The 24,575-nt window shown below is 45.2% G+C and overlaps 1 protein-coding gene across 1 annotated transcript in view; it reads right to left on the minus strand.

Annotated features, from left to right (window-relative positions):
* Positions 1-1,660: 1,660 nt before the first annotated feature.
* The window catches only part of HS6ST1 (heparan sulfate 6-O-sulfotransferase 1), a 184,448-nt gene continuing 161,533 nt past the window's right edge, over positions 1,661-24,575 (minus strand). Inside the window, exon 2 of the mRNA XM_065640151.1 lies at positions 1,661-8,560. Coding sequence (XP_065496223.1) covers positions 7,852-8,560 — 709 coding nt within the window. The 3' untranslated portion in view covers positions 1,661-7,851. The remainder of the gene's footprint in view (positions 8,561-24,575) is intronic.

Here is a 24,575-nt window from a genome sequence, read left to right on the forward strand (position 1 = left end):
CTTTTCGTTTGGGAAGAGCGGGCTGTCACCTTGGGCTGCTCCTCGTTGGGGCTGCAACAGGATGTAAAGATGGGTGCTTCCCAGTTAACCTGCGGCAGCACATCCCCAGAGTCAGTGCTGGACAGTGTAAAATGTCCAGGTGTGATAGGGATGGGAGCGTCCTGGGCTCAGCCATTAGGAAACTGAACCATCATCAGTGTGACCAAGGCTCCAGCAAGAGACGAACACCCTCTGGAGGGTCTCCCCTCTGTAACCGATTTCCTCACTTCTTTTAACCCTCTGTCAGCATCTTTTCTGCTCCTTTCCCCTTCCCACACCAGTTCTTACAACAAAAGTGTCTTTCCTCCCATCTGCTTGCCAGCTGCACTCCTCTGGAGGCTTCTAGCACTGAGATTAACAACCGTATTAGAGATAGTGCAGAAAGACCATGTGCAAATCAAAGTGCTTTGCCTGCACAGCCTTCACGTGAGGGAGAATTTCTTTCAGCCTTTACAGCAAGGAAGGGAAAAGAGGAGAAAAGCAGTGCTTCCAAAGCGGGAAAGTGCCGCGGCACAGGGCTCCATCCGGCAGAACGGGCCGTGTCCACCTCCAGCTGCTGCTCCCTCAGAGAGGCCACGGGCCGCCAGCCCATGTGCGCGAACCCCAGGGCGATGCGCAGCCACCCCCGGGGAGCTCCAGCCCAACCTCGCCCCGCAGCCCCGGTGGGGCCGGGCCCTCCCCGGGCCCGCCCCGTGGGGAGCACATGGGCGCCCCGCTGCTCCGCCCTCCCCGTGGCCACGGGCAGCCCCCGCCAGACGGGGAGCGACCAGACCGCGCTTACCGGGGGGCAGCGCCGCGGAGGAGAGAGGAGGGATGAGGGAGCCGAGGCCGCTCCGCCGCCGCCGTTTTGGGGCTGATGGCGGCGCAGCGTGAGGGGGCGCGCGCGGCCGCCGGCGCTTCCGGAACGTTCGGCCCGCGTGCGCGGGGCCCGTCCCGCCCGCGGCGCGCGGGGAGCGGCCCTGTCGTCCCGGAGCGAATAAAACGAGATTAATGAACGTCCCCTGGCGCTCGCAGCGAGGTTCCCCTCACACCGAGGTTCCCCTCGCACCGAGGTTCCCCTCACACCGGCCCTCGCCCGGACCCGCCGCCGGCACCGAGCAGCACGGCTGCGAGCCCTCAGCAGCGTGAACCGCGGCGGGGGCGCCGTGTTCCAACCAGCGGCGCCTTTATAAAGTTATAACATTTTCTTATCCCCAAACTCATTTCCGCTGCATCAAAACCAAGCGCACGACTTATTTCAGTTCTCTAAGTGGAGGACACAAATCACATTTGGTCAAAGTATTTCTGAATATCGAACAAAAAAAAGTCCTGGTAATTACCCTGCGATGTTTGGTGTAACAACCACCATTTATTGCCCACGAATCTGTTCATTGCAATGACTGTGAAAAAGAAAATGAAGATGACTATACAGTATTAAAGGTATTAATAATTAATTTTTAAAAGATAATAGGCTTTAGGAGGTTTAAGTAACGTTGGCTCAAGTGTAACAATAGAAATATCCAGACTGCAGTTTCTGATTGAGTATTTCTGTGTTAGGAAGCTGGTTTTTCAGCAGAAAACAAATATTCTCCATCAGCTCCACTGACAGCTTTATCTGTGATACAGGAAGGCAAGAGGTACCGCACTGACACAGCATCCAGAGGCCACCGCAAGGACAACACACACAACAGATGCTCAGTTTTAGGGTTTATTTCATCTGCTAACATTCATTCTTGATCTAGACAAAAACAATTAGATGATTATTATTTTTAAATCCAATTTTTCTTGTGGAAGAAAAGAAAAAAACCTTTTAACACCTTTTTTTCTCTTTTTTTTTTTTTTTGTAAGATGCTATAAATAAATATATAAAGCTTTAAGTGTTACTTGGCTCAAGTTAAACAGTTGTCTTTTTTTGTTGTTGTTGTTTTTAAGTTCCTGAAGTGGAAAAAACAAAAGTGCAAACCATACACATTCAGCCCAATGGAATGACTCCAACCACAATCACTTTCAGAGAAGCTGAATCTGCTTGATCTACAACATGAAGGATGGAAGGTGGGTGGGGAGAAAGTTGTATTTTTTTACCCTCAGCCACACAACTCCTAGAAGATAAGAACCGAGTTCCTTGGTAGGTAAAGCACACAAGAAAGGGGGGAAGGAGAAAAAAAAAGTCATGCCTGCATTGCCCTTTCCCTTCCCTGTGCAGATTGTGCACCAGAGGGGAAAAAAGAGACAATATGTGCAAAGCCTCAGACAAAAAAAAATGCCAGTGAAAAATAAAATCAGAAACCAGTAGGATGGTGAGAAATCCTGTGGCTGTTGCATGTTTGCCTGGCAGACTACACACAAACACAGAGGAACTTCACATTGAGAGAGAGGGTGGGGATTTTTGTCTTTTCCTTACGAAAAAAAAAAAAGATGAAAAGGGGCAATAAAAATAAGTTAAATCATATTCCAATATGTACAAAACAAATCATGCTCAGTAAACCATTTGAATATAAAATTATCCATTATAGTACAGCTCTCTCAATCCAGTCTGCAGAATCAACACCTGGGGGGAAAGAGGGAGGGGGAATTGTAGGGCTTTGAGGGATGAGACAAACTCATTTGCAAATCCTTATTTTTTGGTTTTGGTTTTGGTTTTTTTTTCAGCTTGCATGGCTAGGAATTAGACCAAACCACCTGCAGCTGGGACAATACAGGCGTTAATACCCACATGCTCATCGGGACTGCGTTCCCCTTGGCACGACTGCTGCGGATGGGGCAAAACAAACACCTACGGACAGCCCAGACTGTGTGCGCAGACTCGAGCTCCGCTGCCCGCTGGTTTACCTGAGCTGCCGCTGACTGAGCTGTGCTTTAAGGGCCTGGCTCTGCTGCTCTGGCAGCAAATCCTGCATTTGCTTCTGCCACTGGAACGCGATCTGTTCGTATTAGTGAAAACAAGAACAAAAATGTAACGCAGCCAGTCCTGCGATTCGATTCCAGGAGACAGTGTGAGCTGCATTCCCAGCTACAGCCCTGGAAATACAACACTTAGCATAGTCTGTGTTGCAAATTTCTGCAGTGCTACGCATTTTTGAGACATTTGAAATATTCTATGGGACAGGAGGGAGTCTCAGTAACTAAACGTCAGTAAGAAGCTAGAGAAGCTTTTAACCCCAGGATATAAACCTTGGTCAGGCCCTGCTCTGCATTGTCAGTCATTACCTTCTATAGCTGCTCAGTGGTCTCTGTGAAGTGATTTGATGGGCTCAGAGGGAAAACTTCCTAATTGACAGGTATCCGCAGTGCCTCTGTGGTGGTCCTTCCATCTCGCTCGTACTCTCAGCAACTGCGCTGCCCTTTCTGCTGCTACAGCCTGGGGGAGAGGATTCAAAAGCTTGTTGGGACCCTCCTTGTGCTTCTTCTATCACTATCCCAGTTTTGTAAGCAAGTAAGGGACTACGGGGTGCAAAAACATCAACCCGAAGGGCTCCCCATTTATTCCAAATTGTTGGCCACAAAGGGAGAAATTCAGGCAAGTCAGAAATTCACGCTCATCCTCTCTTGAGAGGATTTTTTGTTGATGACTTTGAACCCCATGACAGCCTGGGTCTGCACCCTTACCAGTCAATCCCACATTTGGTGACCTGGGTAGGGTACAAGGCGGAATCTGTCCGGAAGACTTTGGAAGAGGCCAATGCCTTTGACAGAGCTAGCTGGGATGAGACGAGTGAGCAATAAAAAGTTTTCTTCAGCAACGCCACCTACCAAGCAGTGAAATTAACACTGTTGAGGTGACTAAAAGCAAAAAAGACCCTCCTCCTCCTCCTCAGCACCGCAGCATCTTGGCCTTTCCACCCTCTCAAAGCAGGATAGAGTCCGCTGGGAAATCCTCTCTGCAAGGGGCAGCACAGTGCGGGATGGCAGAGGCTGAGCCATCATCTTTGCCCTGGTACTGACAACCGCCTCTCCAAAATGCACCCTCATGCTAATACCGCTCACTGTATAAACCCTTAGAAATACCTTATGCGTCCTCAGCTTTTGTAAGGGCTTTTCACAGGGCATCCCTGGAACCACGGCAGAAACACCGTGGGATGGATAAGCACCCCACTAGGTAAAATCTGAATTGCAGGGGAGTCACCTCACCAACTCCACTAAGAGATGGGTCACAACCTTGCGCTTGCCCTGGCTGTACCCAGCACTCACCTATCCTGACCTGGATCACGATGCATTGATGGGCCCCATGAAGAAACACTTCATGTAGTGAAGAGGAGGAGTCTCAGTGCATCTGGAAGTCACAGGAAAAACATTTTGGAAGAAAGGGGCAGATATTGAACAAGACTGTACTATCTGGCCACTACATCTGCTGGAGTGCCTTAGAGCCGTTGTTCTCCATTTTAAAACTACACATTTTTCATGTTATTGTAGAATCACATAATCGGTCCTAAAAATAAAAAGAAATTGTACCACTTCAAACCGTAGTACACAGAAACCACAAAAAACTACATTCACATTATGTTAAGAAAGTTCCCTTAAACCCACTAAAGGAAGAAGATAGTGCCAGGTACGTCCTGCAACCCATGCTCCGGCACACAGCACTTAAAATAAATTAAAACACGACCTACAGCTGTAAATAGACCAGCAGAGCAGCCAGGGTGAGCGATGGCTTTTGGGTCGTTCTCTTTGTTTCTGATACTTAGAATCTGTTTCAAAGTGCCCTGTACTTCTCATACCTCGGAGTACATTTTTACGGTATGTAAATCTGTTATTCCCAACGTACAGGTGGAGAAACAGAGGTGTTTGAATCCAGAAATTTCTGCCGTGGTGCTAAGCTGAGGTTAGTCCTCCTTTTGTGGGTTGAAGTGAAACTGTTAACAAGACAATTTTCAAGATTGTTTCATCTCTTTCGCTTGTTACTGTAATATATTACAAAGAAAACGTTGTAACAAGGTCTTCTACTGACATGCTTCTAGCGTCAGAGGCTGCCTCTGATTTAGGGAATGCTGCAGACAGAGCCATTAAAATGCAGCTGGTTACTCAGGGCCCATAACACAGAAACAAAGTGGGCAAACCGTGGCAGATAAGGTAACAGGTCCTAATCACACACAGTCCCGTTCAGTGTCACCTTTTGGTCGGTGAGAGCAGGACTTGGCCTTGGGTATGGAACGGCTCTCAGAGGTGCGTGCCGGCACATGCACACCTGCTGCACCGGTGCTGCCTCCGACAGGGATTAATTAGCTGCAGTAACCGCTTGTGCATTATGGATCCATGACGCGGGATGCACAGCGAAAAGCCTTTGGGGAAAGCTGGAGACTGTGCAGATAAACCAGTTGCTTTTTATATCTTGTGTATCGCTTTTGCGGGTAAACAGCCTGTAAAATTGCATTTTTTAAGTATAAATGTTTTCTTTAGCTACAGCAATGCATAAAAGCGCTTGGAAACAGCAGACATAGCTCCTCCCAGTCTTGGAATTCAGGGATGAGCAAATGGATTTGCAATACCTTCTGCCCTCAAGCCAACAACCAAAAATTGCTTCATTTTGCTTCCCACTTTTCAGCTAGGAGGAAATGCTTGTGGCCAAGCTATACGAATCTGGGAACGGGGACCGTTTTGTGGCAGACCCTTAAGACAGTGACACCACTATGGAATATTGGTACCAGCCAAATGCAGGAGGAACAACGTCCCGCCGTGCTTGGAGATCGATGAGAGTGTGCTTGGACACGTGGCAGCACCAGGGTGCAGAGCCCATCAAAATCCACCTGAAATCAACAGGAAAGACATCCTTCGACTTCTGTGGACTTTGGATCAAGGCGGTAACAGGGTTGCATTTGAAGCCAAAGTGCTGTTTGTATTTTCTGTTATTAAGTTTTTAGTCATTATCTTCACTCTTCTGGAGAAGAACATCTCCAAAAGCAAGGGGTACACAGGAGAAGCTCCTCTGCTAAAGGCAGCTGCCTCCTTTGCAAAACTCAGTCTGAATTTGAAGCTGTTGGAAGGTGCGTACAGAGGCAGAGAGAGCGAATTAAAATACAAAACAAGCAGCGCTTCAGTGGATTCGCGTGATGGGAAAGGGACACCGTAAAAACGACACACTAAAACTGAATGCATCAGCTCTCTGCCTCTCCTCCAGTGACTTCAATGCCATATTTGATCTGCAGTTAACATGGCCTTTGAAAATCAAGTCATATTCCATTTAGTTCATAGTTTACCCCAAACAATAGCTGGTTCAGGTCTTACAGGCTGAGCAATGACAGCGTGAGACATGAAACGGGCAAAAATGGCTTCATTTCCATGCTTCCAGCGAAACAAAGAAGTGCTTGCGACAGCAAGAAAATAAGCCATACTTTAATTTGGTGAGTGGGAAGAGGAATTAGAGAAGTTATTGTTGTTCTGTGACTCAAAAGTCAATAAGCAGAACCTGGTTAGACTGTCACCACACTGGAGGATTAAACGTACATGAGTCCCTAAAAAACAGCATTGAAAGAGAAAGGGTTCTGCTTTGAAAGTGGTCTGAGACTAAAAAAACATTATCCATGATTCCCCTTTCCAGTTTTATGAACACAGCTTGTTCATTTAAAGAAAGAGCTGCAGAACAGGCACCCTGCCAAAAGACAATGTGCACTGTCTCATAATTAATTCAGACCCACAGTCAGAAATTTTCACAGCTCTGGAAGAGAGCCCCATCCTTTTCCCACTTAAATCAGTTCTAGCAACTTCACTGGAAGCAGGCCGATGCCCATTATCTCTTGATAAAAGCAAATAAAAATAACTGAAAAACTACAGATACAGGTACATCTGTACACTTGTTCTAGTTCAATATTTCACATAGCAACAAACAAAACAAAATCGCCCCCTCGTCATGTTCCCGTTAACAACTGATTATTTGTAGGGTCTTCCTGGAACTTGTGCAGATTTATGAGGGAGTATTGCTATTTAGCTACTTCTTCCTTTTTTTAGTATGAGGTTAGGGTTCTCATGTGCTGTTAACACACAGTACTGATGAAGGCATGAGTGGCAGCTGTGTAGAGTGACAGGATGGCATGTGAGTGCATGTTTGAGCCTACGTGGAATTTGATCAGCTTTTAACTTGCTTTGGGACCTGTCTGTGAAACAAATCTGTGCGTGAATTCCCAATTATTTTTGTGATGAAGTTGCGTATGTGTATGTGATACCAGTGCAATGTATCAAAACCACTGTGCTAAGTACATATCCTAGGCCATAGTCAATTTGCTTTAATGTTTCTCATCCTCTGACTTTTTTTTCTTTTTTTTAATTTTCATAGTGCTCTACTTCTTGGCAGTGGCTGCCAGCTGAATCGAAGTGACTGCCCTTGTGTTCAGACCCCAGCCTGATAGGGTAGCACATCCTCAGCTTCATCACCGTTATAATTTACTTACAAGCAATGCGATTCCCATCCCACCTCCAAAAAAACCCACAAAAGAAAACCTCTGTTTCCGTGTTTTAAATTATGTATGTTTTTAGCATTAAGCTCGGGGATAAACAGATTTTTTAAAAAATCCTACTTCTGCCATTTGTGTTTGAATTGTGAGGATAAGAAACATCCTTTTATATTCAGCCTTAAGAGTGGGTAACTGCATTTGTGCATTTTTTACCTCTGCATTATAATGTTGACCCTTTTTTATTTTTATGCATTTATTTTCTTTTTTTTTAAGAATCTCATCGGTGTTGTAAGAAACAGTAAAAAGACCCTATGCTTAAGGAAGCAATCTATCTTCTGTTTTACAGACTTGCTTTTAAATAAAATATTTTTGTTGGTTTTTTTGTAGTTTTACTTCCATGATCTTGTATATGGAAACCCTAGAATATCATTAATATAAAAGTCTGCCTAGGCTACCACTTCTCTATAATATGGCTCATGTAGTCCTCAGTGGGCAAGCGTCCTTGCTCTTCGGTCTCTTCCTTGGGAAGTGCTTCGTTGGACCGGTGAAGAAGCCTCTCTTCCCGATTCTTTATCCTCTGCTCCATCCTCTCAAGCTGCCGCTTGTACTGGTAGCGCTGCTGGAAGAGGTCCTTTGCATAGTCATAGAGCTGCATGTCCAAGTCGTTGAGCTCCTCGATCCTGCGGATGGTGTCGTTATCCACCTCCACCCCTCCAGCCCTTGTACTGTTGTACTGCATGAAGGGCCGGATGAATTTCAGGTTGAAAGTTCTCTCAAACAGGTACTGAGTCTTCCTCTGGAACTCTGTCAGGCCAAAGAAGGCCATGTCTTTGAGGTTCTTTTTTGCGCTCTCCAGCAAAATTTGCGCTCGCTTGTTCTCTGGGATGAAAGACATGTTGTAGCAGCCCACTAAGCTCAAGTCAGCCAACATCCTCACTTGACGGTTGTTTGCCAAATTATAGGGGCAATCCATGAACTCCTGCAGCGTGCAGCCCGACCAGTCCGTGCCCTCGTAGCACGACGGCAGCTCTTCAGGAGTTGGTGTCCTGCCATCACACATGTGCAAGGAGGTCTTCCAAGTAGCTCCTCGCTGGACGTGACGCCATTCGCTGAGGTAACGAGATACGGGGTCTCTCAGCAATGTGATGTAGTAAAATTTTCTACAAGAAGAAGAGAAAATAAAATAAATATTCTGCTAGTAAAAAGAAAGATGCCTGGCAAGTTGAGATCTAGTGCAGCTATCAAAAAGACAAGAGCAAATCAACATCACGGCATCCCTTCCGCTGGACTCTTGGATTATTTTCTACTCGCAATACCTCATGCAAAATAGTTTGTGCAACATCAGATCCGTGTTTCTTTTTCTCATTGCCCATCATTGCCAAGTAGTAACGCTTTCTCCGGGACATCCATTTCTAGCAACAGACCGCAATGTCAGAACAAATCACCAGGATTCAACCAATCTACCAGCCTCAGAGAGCAACTGCAACTTCAGGGGCTGCTTGGCCTTTCAGGCAACCATGTGCCCCCTGAATCAGCCAGGACTTGCTCGGCAGGACAGCCCAGCAATGCGCTGGGCCTTTCCTTTTCACTTTGTGCAGGTGCTGACCAGGACACACGCTGCTTGATTGATCTGGCTGCCGAGCTGAAACCCGGGGGTCTGCACTGAGTAGCAGGAGAACACCGCAGGAACATCAGTGAAAAATAACGGGAAATCAGGAATGCAATACCCTTTGTAGACAAAGAAGGCATGAGTTGACAACCAGCAATAGTAGCAACAGTTTATTCTCATTTCAGCTGATCTGCTGTCAATTCAAACAAACTTAAGACACACTTAAGACTAAAAAGCAAGACAACCAGGAGGAACGTGCACAGTCACAGGGGGCACTCTTGCACTTCCAAGTATAACGAAGCCCCCAGCCACACAAGCTGCCCCTTGAACTGGAAACATCACAGCTGTCTTGTGCCAAGAGATCCTCCAGCTCCAGTCCACCTTAAGCCTGGATTAAATTCTAGGGTTGAGAGCGACGGCCATCTGCAGCAGCCCTCCATGGACAGAGGGAAATGGGCCCTTTCCCCCTCACTTCCAGTAGCTCAGGACTATGGTGTCTCCGAGTGCTTCTAGAGCAAAGAAATACCTTCTCTAGTTGGCAAAGCTGGCAGGGAATTAAATCCACGTGTGGTCCCAGCACGTGGGGCTGTGTGACACTGTGCACAAACGGGAACACCCGCCTTTGGTAGGGTGACGCACAGGCTGCAGGAAGAACTTCATGTGGGGGTGGCGGGCGATTCGCTTCCCCACCAGAAATGCACCTTTGGAATGCTGCTACGGCTCGCTGCCCCGCTGGCACGCCTTGGGAGAGCTCACCAGAAAGAGGGCACTGCACAGGTTTGTGAGGAAAATTTTTTTAAAAGTCAAAAAATTCTGATTTGGCTAATATTAACACATCCATATTTTCCTAGCACCTTCAATATTATTCTTCCTAGTAGTAACCTAAATTACTGCAGTAAGAGTAATTTCATTTTAAGAAAATACATCAAAGACATTGCCCGGGAAGTCTGATTTTAAGGAATGTTTGGTTTCCCAATTTATTATTGACTTGCTGAAGGGTTGTTCCAAGGCAGTAAATGTTGGTCTTTGAAACAATGGCAATGGGTGTCCACTCAGGCTTCAACTCCTCTCCTGCTTTCTGCCTTCAGAACTAGGGCTGGTAAAAACATTTGCTATTTTTGGAAACTTTTCCATGTCTCTTCATAGCAGGGGTATCACGCTGTCTAGGAATACTGTCTACTGTCTCTGTACAGGGAAGGGGGAGAAAGAAGGGGAGCAGAGTGAGTGCGTAAGAGAAACACTTAGCTTAAATTCATCTCTTTTTCCTTCATTTGCATTGCAGCCTGTAACGATTCAACTATCCGGACTGAGATGCAGCTACGATTTATATAGACAGTGCTAAGAAACCTCTAACAGATGGGGGTGAAATATGACAGTGGAAGGAAAAGGAAAGCCATGATGAATGCCAGATGTTCAAGCAACAGACACTGATGCTAAACACGACCAGCATTTTGTGACTTGTGAGCTGTCGTGGACTTTTTATTTACACCAATGTAATCCAAAGGTTGCATTTTTTCCTGAAGCAGATTGAAGCCTATTATTATTATTATCATCATCATCATTATTATTCTGTGGCTTACAAAAGCAATTTGAAGTTTCACCTAAGATCAGGGACTCATTTGTAAGGTATCCGAACACACAGGAGGAGCTGATTCCTGTCCAAACCTGCAGTCTATACAAGTATAGATGGGGGAAAAAAGAAGAATTAGTATCTGCATTTTGTAGACAAGGGAACCACAAATATTAAATGATGTCATAAAGTCAAATGGGTGCCTATGGCAGAGCCGTCATGAAGCTGATTCCTGTAAGCCTGAGTCCACTTTGTCTTTTCTCTCTCTCTTTAAACTTTAGGAGTGTATTAGTAAATCAGATTAATACATATCGTGCAAAGCTTCTAGGGTCCATTGAAACAGAGACAGCTTCAACAGGACACGAACTGAAAAAACGTTAAGGAGCAAGTATTTATTTCTTCACATCTGCACTATAAGAACTATTATCTTAGTTGAGGCGATACACTGGAAAATATTTCATCGTGAGGGATCTCTCTCTAAGATTCATCCCCGTGAATAGCAAGCCTAAGAAAACATGTTACATTTTTTGAAATTATACTGAATTTAATGTGCCTCTTCCCAGGTCTGTCACATAGAAAAGTGCTTGGAGGAGGAGAGATAAAATGTATCTTTGGAACACAGGCAGTGAGACCAGGTCCTGGAGGTACTTTAGGAAGCTGCCCCAATGGGGCATAAATAAACCAAAACAGATACTGCAATGCAAAAGAATAGTTTAAACCACCTAAGTTGAGGTGCACCGTTGACATAGTGAAAGTTATGCTCCCAAACCTGTATTTAGCTTTCTGGAAGGATATTGGTTTCAGAGGTGCAGATTCGCCCAGCTCTCAGGTAGGTGAACCTCACACCTGTAGCCAGACCGGAGCCTCAGGAACCAGACAGATGAGCCACTTTGACATGAGATGAATGACCATGGAAATATTCACCCAATATACTTAAGATACTGAAGTTTCCATTCTCAAACTGTAACTTGGGGATTGCCTTTACGTTCAGAGCACAGTTAGATATCTCTCCAAAGCATCATCCATTAGCAGCATCATTATTAACATCGCCAGCCAGAAAGTCACGGGAACCCGGCGCCCGCATGGTTGGGAAGGCAGGCAGTGCCACTTGTCAGCAGTGGCTTGAAATTTATGAGGAAACACATGACTAGTAAGTTCTCTTTTGTCATCAGAGATAAAATAAACCCATAAAATACAGGCAGCTGTGAGTGCCCTTGCTTTCAGCATGGTGCCCCAGACAGCTACTTAACTTAAGTATTCCTGAAGGCTCATTTTGGGAGTGTGGTCCTCTCCAAGCCCAGATGGTTCCACTCAATACTGCCTCATAAAAAACCCAAACAGCCCCAGTTTGGTCATGCCATGCCAAGTCTCACTGGCCTTCCTGGAGTTAACAAGCTTAAGCAAGAAAAATGGACATTCTAGATAGTAAGATATTTCTTTTTCTTCCCATGTGAAGCTGGGCAGAGCAGTATTTGCAGGCTCCCCTTCTACATATCCGTGGGGTTGTGTTCCCCAGGAGGACAAAGAAAAGCAGAAGCCGAAGTCACACCTCTGCCTTTCCTTGCATTATTGGACCTGGTGGTCCCAACGTGAAAATCCCCCTGAAGCTCCCTGAGGCATTTGCAGCTTCAGTGTTGCAACTGGGACGTAGGTGCGAGCTGCACAGTTTTGTCTGAGGAAAGAATCACCGGTGTATTTATTAAACAGAGCAAAATGAAATCATGTTTTTGATAAACAACATTGTGTTAGAACTGAAGTTTCAGGGAGAGAAAAATACAATATTAGAAAGGAAGGGCAATCCTGCAGTTGTAGTACACAAATGAATTCAGGAAACTTGAGCGTAAGTACCCTCCTGTCAAAATTACCCTGTGTGCCCCAGACAAATCTCTCTCTGCCTCTGTTTCCCGTGTGTGAAGGGCTGACAATGTCTCCTTTGTCTATTTGGGCAACTCAAAACATAACATCTTTTGGAGCAGGAACCCTCTCCTTCAATGATTATGCAAAGCCCCCGTTTCAGCACGGATTGAGGTCAGAGGACAATAGTTAACTTGAGGCATATTTTCATGACACAGGCGTCAGGGGCACCGCTGCCCCACAGGACTCCCACCCTGGACCTCTCTGTCCCATTCTCACATCGCAGCACAAAGCAGCCTTAGTTTTGCCAGTTGAGTTTTTGGCCTGCCTTTTTTTTTCCTCCCTTTTTTTTTTTTACAGGGCCATGCTGCAAATGCAGTCACTGAGCAGATCTGGGTTAAAAATAACCCTTTTTTGCAGACATGAAGGAGTGGCTGAAGCCTCTATTTAGTAATATTCTGCCTTAATTCCTGTCAGCAGGTTCCTTGGCTAATGAAGGGGAAATGAAACCCTTCTTCCTCTAAAAAAACAATTCCTTCTCTTTTGCTAATAACCAGTCAACGTAATTCTGATAAAGTGACAGATTCTAAATACGATGCTATTATCTCTCTTCAGTTCATTTCCATTTATGCTTTCTTCCACTTCTCTTCGATACACCCTTCTTACTTCCACTGCTGGTCTCTTCAAATCTGCCAAGAACTGCTTATTTGACTGTACAATCCCCTATTCTTCGCTATGATTAAATGCTTCCCACCCACACAGCCAAAATATCTTATTTTTTATTTCTACAGGTTATTCACTGAGCTTTCAAGCATCCCTCACAGGAAAAACAGAATCTATAACAAGTCCTTCTTGACTACCGTGGTGGCCTTCCATCAGACAAAGAGCAAAATAAGGATATAGCCGCTTCCAATCACACGTTCTTCATCCTGCCTGCCAGGAGGGAGAAGGGGAAGGGGAAAGGGAAGGAAGCTGCATAGATCAGCTTCACCGTATAACCCCAATCTGTCAAAGCAACATGCCCCCAGGCTACAATTTTTCTACTGCTAAAGAAAAAAATTATAAAAAGCAAGCCCCTCTATGTCCTTGCTGAATTAACTGAACTAAACAGTGTGTCTGCAAGCTTGCAGGAACGAGAAACACTCTGTTTTGTTTAAAAGAAGCAGTAATGTCAAATTTGTGGCTGATTTAAGGCATCTTATTAAGCCGAGCCCACGTATTATGCACTCCTCAGATCATTTGTGAGGGTCCTTATCCAACAGCGCTCACTGTAAATAGTTTATCACTAAAACAACCAGTGATTCTGCCTCCCACCAGTGAAACGAAAACATGCACCGACCTGGCATTGGTCTGCAGGGAGCAAGGAAAGAAGTGGAGCAGTCGTCATCCCTACTGTGATCACTTAAACCCTCACCTTATACAGACAATTAAGGGGATTATCAGCTGTTACCTCCACTGAAAATGGCCAGTGGCTCCAAAAGGAGCAGTTCCAGCAATGACTTACAGGTAAATAATATATAAAGATGAGTCAGGTGTCTCTAATGATGGATGAGCTGAGAATGTGGCAGACGAAAGTTTATAAGGAATTGATATTCTCATTATAAAGTCATACTAAATGCTACCTACAAAGATCAGATGTATGGAAATCTGGTTTACCCTTCTGCACAGAGCCACAAAATGACTTTCTGCTCTGGTGGGAAACATCGGGGTGCAGAACACACTCCAGCCAACCTCAGCACTTGCTTTGGTAAAAGTTGCCTTATTTACCACCAGCACACCAAACCCCTGCTTACACTTTGAAAGCAGAGACTCAGTAACATATTCCCCTTTTTACTCTACAGCCAGATTTCTTGCATAACAAAAACCACTCTCCATTAGACATTGGAATTTAATACATGTACAATAATTATTTCCTTTGGTAGCAAATAACCCTAATTTTTCCTCAGTCTATTTCCTCTCATCTGGTGTTCATTTAGACTCTTCCTGCATTTCACACACAATAAACTCTTCAGCACTTTAAAAGTCATAGGAAAAGAAAGAAACCCCCAAACAAACAAATAAACAGAATAAACAAGCCTCTTGTGTCCCCTATGTTTAAACAAAGGTTGCCACACAAAACACCAAAAGCCAAGAAACTCAACAGCAAAGCCAATCCCCCAACACTCAGGCTGTGTAAACACCTCCATCCACGGTTTTCCTTTCCAGTAAACGGGGGGGTCACAGCAAGTCAGCGCTTGCTTTGGCAACCGGGTTTGTTTTGCACTGCTGTGTTTGTTTTGCCTGATGGTCTCCGCTCTTGGGACCCTGTTGCATTAAAAGATGGGATGTTTCTAAACATGGGCTCTGCTCACCCTCCGGCCCCTCGCTCGGGGACTTGTCCTCGGGTCTGGTGTCCCCATGGGCCAGTTCCCCAGGCAGCGATCGCTGGGCTGTCCCAGCCCCTAAAAACAACCTCGGGACTGCTCCAGGAGCTGGGGGCAGAAGAAAATGCTCTTGTACTACAGACAAAGTGATGTGCTTTTCTTCCGAATGGGAACATGAAACTCTGATAGACTCTCTCGGCTGGATGCAACCCAAAGCACAGGTTTCTAAACACACAAAGGTGGGTTTTGGCAGGTAAAACTGAGTTTTTCAGTCCAGCTACCCCTTCTTGTAAAGGAACAGAGTTGGAGGCTACACCCTTTCACAATTTGGTCGTATTTTTGAGGCTGCTTAAACAAAAAGCTGTTATGTGAACGCCTGTGTGCAGATGCTCCAGAAGCCACTCGCCTGCTTCTCCTGATCTCAGGTCTATGCAAAGCGGAGTCCTGTGTGTCACCGCGGCTCCAAGGAGCCACTGAGAACTGATCTGCACCCCCAGCTGAGGCAGTGGAGGAGTAAGAAGGGCCATTCGTCCAGAAAAACTTAAATGCAGTTTAATGCAAACATATATTCCCAAGAAGAGGGTTTCAAAGCAGATTCTGGAGCCTGTGGAAGACCCTGGCCTAGCAGCCCGGTGTCTGAGCTGGGTGCTCAGAGCTTCGCATCCTCGCTGACGTGACATGTCTGAGTCCCTCTGAAACACGGGACAGGGTGCACGCACCAGAAAAAAAGAGCACTTCTATACCTGGCAACATTTATATGGCTTTTGGGGCTGCAGCCCGACCTGCTGCCCTTCCAGTTCACAGTTACTGGCCAGGAGTATGCAAAAACTTCTTGGGGAAAACGAGTTAAAAATGGAAAAATGGAGCGAACTCTGATTCCAGCTGCTAGAACAATACTGGCTGAGGGTATAAATAAATCTGTACCAGATTTCAGAGTGTAAATGAATCTGACATTACTTGGGTCTGGGCTTTTAGATTTCAACAGCTATAGAGTCAGAATCTGTTATATATTTCTATCTTTTAGCAGGAATTAAAGTCTGTTAGATCCATTATATATACACTTAGAAATACCAGTATTATTTAACCAGGAGTTAAAAAATAATTTGTGAGTAGGCACGCATGAAAAGCCACACCTCTCTTTTTTTTTCCTCCCCTGCCCTGTATATTTCATAAAATGTGGAGGACTGTGAATGCTCCACAATCCTGGCTGATGAGCCTTTCGGCCACTCTGCAGGGCCAGCAAGGGAGTGTGAGGTTCATACGTATATATCCCTTTTACACAGATGGTCCTTCTGAATTACGTTGGCGAAGGCCACAGAGTTGGAGCGGAGGTGCCAAGGATGTAAGTCAGTCAGTTCCAAGGGCAGATGGGTGACATCATGGTTCTTTTGAAAGCTGGAAGGACACACGTGGCCTTGGTACCCACCTCGGGAGCGGGAACATGATATAGACTGTCCCATAGTGATGAGATGTACATGGTAATACAAGGGAGCATTTTATGTCCGGGATCAAATGCAGCGTCAAGATAGGTATGGTTGGGTACGAATTCCTCTGAAATCATCAGAAACGCACACTTTCAGGATCAGCATCTCCATAAATGCCATGAGGGTACGCTTTTACCTCAGCTCTCTGGGTTGTGCAGTTCTGATAGTCGCCGTGTTCACGACACGCTGTGACACGCTCAGCCCCAGCTCAGATCTGTTAGCAATGTACTTCTGACAGGCTTTTACCCAGGAAACAAGTATGGTTCTACCACCCACCCCCGTCTCACGACTGTTTTATATCCAATTAGCAGAATAGACACAGGCTAGGAGTTTTAACAACATCTCTACTTTTCAAGAAAATTGAGCTGCTGTGTAAGCACAAGAATTTCCTGTTGCACTGTCTCTTGCAAACAAGTTAATCTAAAAAAAAAGATACATGACATGTTATGAACTTTAGGAGTGAACCGCCAGTTCATTTTTCAAAATGACAGATGTGATGAAAATTGGCCAAAGGCTTGGAAAAAAAAAGTGGGGGTCAGGGTGAGGGGAGCAGATGAGGGGGGAGAGGAAAGCATTCCAGAGCCCTCTGGAGCCTTGGACTCCTCTAGGACCCATTAAAAGCTTATGTTACTTGCACCGTTTATAAACAAGCGCTTTCTTTTGCCATCATATAATAACCTTCCTCATACCAAGCGCTTAGGAAGTGTTGACTGCTGTCTCCTACTGAAGCATGGCACCAAAAATGACGGCGAGTTACAAATCAAATTCCTTTGATTTATTACCTTTCCCAAGGTTCAGGGGGTTTGTTGAGATTCCTAAGTGACCTTAGTAAACCCACTAATCAATAGCACATCTGAATGCTGACGGACTGCAATGGAAAGTTCCACTGCTAGAGGAATTACATCAATGCTGGCAGAGGAGAGACGGGAGAAATGTGGACTGCAACCTATGCCTATTCTTTGCATTCTTTTACTCTTCTTATTACCCCTGCTGTCATCAAGGTAGGAAATTTCAGGTTGAAAAACCACTGCCATTCTCTAGAAGAAGCTTCTCTCCCTTTGCTTCGCTCTGTCACAGAAACTTTAATTTTTATTGATTTTAGTGTTGCACAAAATACAGATTTTAGTTATACATTACAGCCGTATTTACTATAAGTAGGGTACTGTACCCACTAATTGTTTGAGTTTCTCCCTCTGTGTTAGACACACTAGAATCAGGCAAGAAACAAATCAACACCTGAACGAAGTGCCAGTGCAGGCTGCCGTGTCACCAGGGAGGCTGAGCCTTGAGTCCCCCCGTCACCAGGACAGAGATGCACTGGAACTGCACTGGAACCGCACATAAAGCAGGATTTCTGCATTTGATTCCTGCACGCTACAGGATGCAGAAGAAAGAACTGGGGTTTTGCCACACAGAAAAAAGAAAACCAGAAGGAAGCTGAAATACTGCAAAGACAAAGAAATAATGTACAATATGCAAAGATATTTTGTGAGAATCAGCTGTAAACAAAGCAGATAGGCTGGAATTTGCATTTGCTTTCGAACTGTGAGCCCACTTCTCTTGCTAATCACAGGAGCTCCACTGGCAGTGAGACTCAAGAAAGATTGAAGAAAAGTGTAACAGCATGATAGAAAGGATGTACGTCTGCTTGAAGAAGATTAAATTATAAAGAAACCATCCAGGAAGATTAAAGGAGCAAGAGTAGTCAGAGGAGCAGAGATCGATCGCTTACGCAGGACAATGAATTCCTCAGCGACTGCTGCCTTGGACGCGATATTTGTGTCAGGCGGCTGCCACGGCCACACTGACACCTGCGAGCTGCTCCTGGATCAATCTTGCTCCAATCAAAAATTGATGGATGGCTACTTTTATTGATCAAAGAGGGAAAAATCAGGAAACAGCATCGAGATGCTCAGAATTTTGAAACTAGATTGACATGCCCTGGACATACGAGTAAATATTCTGACTTCCAGCCAGCCAGGGTACACCCAGAAACAAGACAGCCCAAGGAAGAAAAACGCAAAGACGGCACAACCCATTCCTGGAAGCAGCCACAGTGCGAGCTGGTGCAAGACCTGGTTTCCAAAGAGCTGCTCTGCGTACGGCTTTGCTGAGCAGCAAAGCAAATCGATGCAAACTAAATACTGCTACGCACCTAATGGCAGGAGATAGGTGACTGGTCCTCGTACCATCTACCCCATTCCTTCTTAAAATTAGTGCTGGCAGAGGTTCCCGCGCTGGTGCTTTTCTTGCCAATAGTCATATTAGTGGCTTACAAAGAGTACCAAAGCTCCCTCTTCTCAATTAACTGACTCTCCCTTGCTCAGGAATAGCAGATGCTGTCCAGCAACAAATAGATAATCCTCAAGAAAGCAGAGCTACTAATCAGTCACTTTCATATTTAAGATCGCTCGGAGTTGCCACTGCCTTATACTGTTTTTCTAATTAATTGCACTGGAATGCACTTCAGCAAGCCCCGGATCAAAGAATCAACTGCACAGATTGGAATAAAACCTGTCTGTGTTGCTAATGCCTTGGATATGGATGACTTGCTAAGCATTCAAAATCCTGGGTACCAATGGTTTAAAACTACAGATAGTGTGAGACACTTTCAAAGGAACAGATTTGAGTATAAAGAGGGAAAAGCTCCCTTCATTTGTTCATAAAAGACAATTAAACAAAGGCAATTGTTCAACTAATTTATTGTAGAGTTTGTGTATCTTAAGTTCCTTATTTTCCACTTTCCTATCACAAGAAATCTCAGTGCAGGAGTGTCAATTTTCATTACAGCAAAACTTTGTCATCATTACGGATTTATTTTTTTAATTCACTTTTATGAAGGGTTGAAATCTTTTCAAAATAATGATAAATAAAAATGACTGGGGATGGATGTGTTACCAGTTGGTGCAATAAATCACTGCCTCTTCCTGCGTGAGTCCTGCTCTCATGGTTTAGAATATCATCAGAATGCTTTTGATTGATCTACAATTTAGTAATCCAGCCATCATCATCCATAATTCTACAATAAACCACGCCACTTAATGTAGCTGTTACAGATGTTCAGAAGTTCATTCCCTGCCTTTTAAGAGGTGATATCTAGACAGCAGCTGCAGACACCAGGATTAACAGGGGAAGAAAAATCTGCCTTCAGCACAGGAAAACCACCCATTTTCCTATAATAATGCCCTGTCTTTAAAGCTGAAAGACATGCTGCCAACCTTGATATATCCAGGTTCGATTATTAAACACCAAACACCTATTTGCACACACGCACCCACCCCTTGCCAGTCAGCAGGGGTAACAAGACGCCTGCCTTCTGCCTAAAACACATTATTTCCTGGGAAATCAAAGTATCACTAAAAGCCGTATGCAAAGAATGCATCAAAGGCTATGCAGCGGAAAGCAGCTGGGGCCATGCCAGCACCCAGAAAGGCGGGCTGCAGCGCGGCCCCGTGCGGCACAGCACCTGGGTTGGAGCGAAGGATGTGCTGAGGGTTGGTTTGCTTTTCCCAACGCCGCAGGAGTTACTGCAGGGGGGCAGGATGGGCTGCAGCATGGGGAGGCTGCTATTCATCGTGCTGCTGCCGGAACCAGCACCAGCCCTTCCTGAAAGCACAACTGGAGACTTCATGGGCGCCATTACTCCTTTTTTTTCACAAATTACTGATCTGAAAACAGTAGGTTAATTCTTGGTTTCAACTTCTTTTGCTTGAGCCTGAAAACAACACAGCATGAGCTGGCCTGCAATTAACACTTAAGTTAATACTGCTTCTTAAAGAGAAGCAAAATATGTAACACGCACAGCACAAGGTGCAGATATTTTATACCAGACAGCACTAGTACTCTCTGCCAAGCTCAGCAGCCGCAGCTCATTGAAAGCAGGCCGACAAAACAGCCAACAGGAACTGTCAAGGTGACGGTCTAGGTCACAGAAACAATTTCCCTCCTAAGTGAATCACCATACTGAGGAAGCTAACGAAGGCTGCAGAATTCATTAGCGAGCAGTGCTGGAGGGGTCTGCTCCAAATCCAGCGCTGACCCGCGCAGGGCAGCCAGCATCCCGCTGGCAGGGACACGGCCCAGGCGCTGCCCGGAGAGCTGCGAGGAACAGCACAGCTATTCCAGGGCATTATGAGACTTCGGAGCTGCCAAACCTGAGTGAATTTAAGGCCCAATGAAACACCAAGCGGGTATTTCACAGGGACGGCACCCCTGGGCTGTGAAGAAGGGGTATCACGCCCTAACAAACCTCTTCCCCTTTCTCAGGGTGGTAAATGAGATCCCTTGCCCTGTGGCTAGCAGGAGGACTACCAAAAAAAGCAGCAGTGTGTTGAATGTGATTTTGAAAAGCAGCTTTTTCTCTAATAAATCCTCCAGAGACTTTATTTATTTATTTATTTTTAAATACAGGCCAATGTTCTCACCTCACCTTCCACCTGAAGGACTCTGGAAGTGTCCTAGCTGGCTGAAAGGCCACCAAGCTCCTCTGCATCTCTATTGCAGGTAACTCTAATTACGTGCTTAAAAGTCCACGTTGCAATTCCCCGAAGCACTGCTTTCAACCAAAAACCCCTGTGCATTTCTCCAAAGAAAGCGTGTGGTGGGACCATTCTGCCTCTGCTGTGGCCTGGCAGTACCCCCAGCCGGGAGTCGGTAACTGCGAATATTCCCCGTTCCGTACAGGGGCTCGAGCAGCGGTGCCAGCATTGTCACCTGAAAGCACCCCCCGCTACGCTGAAGTCACCGTGCCACTATAGTATTTACATTTCCAATGTAATGGCACATATTCCCTGCTGACACAAACACTGCGTAGAAGTGCCCCTGGCCTGCAGGTGATGTTGCGTACATAACCGCGGAGCAGGGGGGTTTGTGTTGAGAGATTATAACTGTGTCTGCAGAGCCTTTTGCTTAAGTCTCTGCCTCAGGCTTGACTATGAAACATCACCTCCAAAAAAAATGCACAAGATTTTTCTCCCTCATAGGCTTAGGTTATACGGAAAAGTTTTGCTGGCATAGCTGTACTGAGAGAAGTAAATATTAATAATAAAAGAACATTGCTGGCCCAATAGCAATGCCAGCAAAAAGTTGTTGGTAGCTGTATATACAGCTATGGGTATAGCTTATTCTGTCCAGGGAAATGGGTTAAGTTACAGAGGCAAAGGAACGCTTGCCAGTTTGAGTTCTCTTTCGAAAGGGGTTTATCAGCACAGCTCTAGGGAAATAATCACATTTTGAATGCAGGCATGTGCTCAGTCTCTCTGTCAAACAATTATCACACAGAAAAAGTTTCTTGTGTTTGGTAAATTTTGAAATAAGAATGTGGCAATCCAGATCCCTGGAGCATGCTGTGATAAGTCTCTGCCCACTGGGATCTGCTGGGCCGAGGCCATCAGTTCTTTCAGATACACTGGCAAACTGCTGAGCCTGGACAGGCTTTCAGTCCCTACCAACCTGGGAAGGATGAGAGCTGGTGATCTTGTTATATGAGCCTCCACATCCCACAGCTCTGAGTCATTCAGTCCCCTGACTGTCTCTTCACATAAGAATTTATCTTTTCTTTGAGTATTTTGCCAATGGGAGCTGCAGGGTAGCAGCATCGTTGCAGTCTGTTTCTTTCAATACTCTGTGGGATTGCAGCTTGGCATATTCAATTTTTTTCATCCCAAAGAGAGGGTGTGTACAAAAGCAAAAGATCTGGAAAGTGTTTAGCATCACAGGAACTGCCAGCACCGCTTCCTTTGTTTGCTCCATTTAGCCTGGTGACATTTTTTACCATCAATTAGCTCAAACACAGAAAAGCTACATCTCTCGGTTGACTATGGGACAGAGAGATTGGGGTTCGAATTCCCCTCGTTAGTCACTCTGAGAAGCTGGGTCGATGCTTGTTGTGCATCCTGTTATTCCAGTCAGCCTAGAGACAAGTGCCAGAGCTGGCACGAATGGCGTGGATCAGAGACGGAGCAAACCAAACGTAAATGCCTCCCACTCCACGCTTGGGCTTGGTGTACCTGTTACTACACGTGTATCCTCCTTACGTCAGACATAACAAAGGCAGAGGCAGATGTAAAGAGGGACAGAGAGGGGATTGCTAATAAAGAAAATGAATATTGCAAGAATCAGTACAGTAAAGATTCACAATGTTCACTCTGGGAAGACAAGGCCTTCTACTGGAGAATTCCCTGAAGGAAGGAACAGCAGCAATAGATTTGAAAAAGAAAAAAAAAAAAGAAATCCAATCACATATTCTGTATTTAAAAATTAAAAAGACTACCAGATGCAATTACATTCATGATTAAAAGATCTAACAGAAGCATATTTAAATTCATTAACTTAGTCCACACTTTACTACCTCAGGAGACCAGCTGCTCACGGAATACAGGGCAGCAAAATACAAACTACATCTTGCTTGTATTTGATCAAAACCTTTTGGAAGTTGCAATGATCTGGCTGTTAACATCTCTTAGGTGATAATTAGGCTCTTGGGGCAGCAAACATTGTTTGGGAGAGAATATGCACTGTGAAAACCTAAGTAGTGGAGCCTTCTGCCTTGCTGAAAAGTCAGTTATTCCGCCGTATAAAAAAAGGCAGGCAAGGGCAAAATGAGGCCATTTTCAAACAGAGACTCATTTTGCCTGTGTATATCAGCAATGAGCAGATGCTCACCTCTGTATAAACGGCTTACTTTAGGTTTTGCTCATTTCTTACGACACACGTTTTAACCAAGAGCTTTTAGCCCTTGCGCACTGCGGCTCACGAGCGCAGCGCTCTGGAAAACAGATGCTGCATCGTTTTTCCATCCCTGTGTGACAGCTGTTCGGTGTGTTGTGTGAGAGCTGTTTGGTACCTGCTGGCGCTGAGCAGCCGCTTCCCCCAATTCCTGTCCCCCCCAGCAGGGTCCCCGCTCCCCCGGGCTCTGCTGGGGACGCTCCAGGGCCTGGGCTGCAGAACCAGCCTTCAGGGCACTTTTGGGGGCGCCGGGAAGAGCCAGAACCTCTCCGTGGGATGAAGCCTGTTAGCGGAGCAGATGCACAACGATATTCTCCGTCTGTCCCAGGAGAGCACTAAATTAACAGCGGAGGTACTCACTTCCTTCCCGTTATTGCCATGGGAGCTATTTCCCTGCAACTGGAAAGGAAGAGACTTAATTAGCAATAACTGGGAATTTCTGTTTATTGTTGGGTCCAACAAGTTATCTGTCCTTCAAGTTTTTCTCCGTATGCTGTGCCTGGTTTTGGTTTCCTCCATCCTGCAAGGCAAAGCTCTTGGACAAAACCTCTGGATAAAGACCTTCCTTCTCAGGGGATCTTTTGAATAATTCTGACAGCCAGAGACTTTCCTGCATAGCCCCCCCATAATCGAACACACGAAACATTGAACGACAGATCTGAACTTTTAGACAGACAGTGACAACGTGTTTCTCAACTGTCAGGCAAACATTTTCAGGACTGATTTCACGAAGAAAAAATAGGGAAGAAGACAGAAACTGCACTGGTCAGAAAACACTCAACAGCAATTTTTGATTCTAAAACTATTTATTAGTAACTCAACTCTAGATGTGTGACTCTGGACGTGTTTCCATCTCATAATCAGAATTAAATGCAGTCTCAGTTCCTCATTCTGATGAATAGTAGCTACATTATTTCTTATTATATAGGGGAACATGTATCCTATCTGTTATAAAGTGTTTCAGATACATAGGAAGATTCCCCTTGTTGCCATATTTGTGTGACGATCCTTAACGCTGCTCCAAAGGTCGAAAAAGTACTTGCTTAAGTCCATTACAATATGAGATAGTTTTCCTGAATGGGACCTGGAATTCAGCCTGAGCTGAAGTTACTTATAGCAAAACCCAAACAAACCCCACATGCACATGTGCTGTGCATGTGACTTGGAAAATAATGGGATTCTATTTTGTGAGGAATTTACATGAAAGTGTGTGGGTCTTTCTACAGTACTCAGTCGTGGAGCAAAGGGAGATTATTTGCATCTAAGAGGAAAATGCCCATTAATACTATAAACGAAATTCTACGGATGAGGCTTCTGATGGCCAGAAACTGGGTGTCAAAAGTCCCTTATGAAGAGAGATGTGCCTTGTTTTGTTCTTATCATCTAGGAGCCTGTAAGGGTTGCTGTGAGTTTGAGATTGGTACTGAAGATGGTAGATGGCAGATTTATAAATCATACTCCCATTTTTTAACCCAAAGGACCTCCAATACCTTTTACTATCCCTTCCCTTCGTCAGAAAGTTACCAGTTATCCTTGACAAGAGACAGCTCTATCTGCACTTTTATTCCT

Source organism: Caloenas nicobarica, chromosome 8, assembly GCF_036013445.1.
Source record: "Caloenas nicobarica isolate bCalNic1 chromosome 8, bCalNic1.hap1, whole genome shotgun sequence".
NCBI classification, from domain to species: domain Eukaryota; kingdom Metazoa; phylum Chordata; class Aves; order Columbiformes; family Columbidae; genus Caloenas; species Caloenas nicobarica.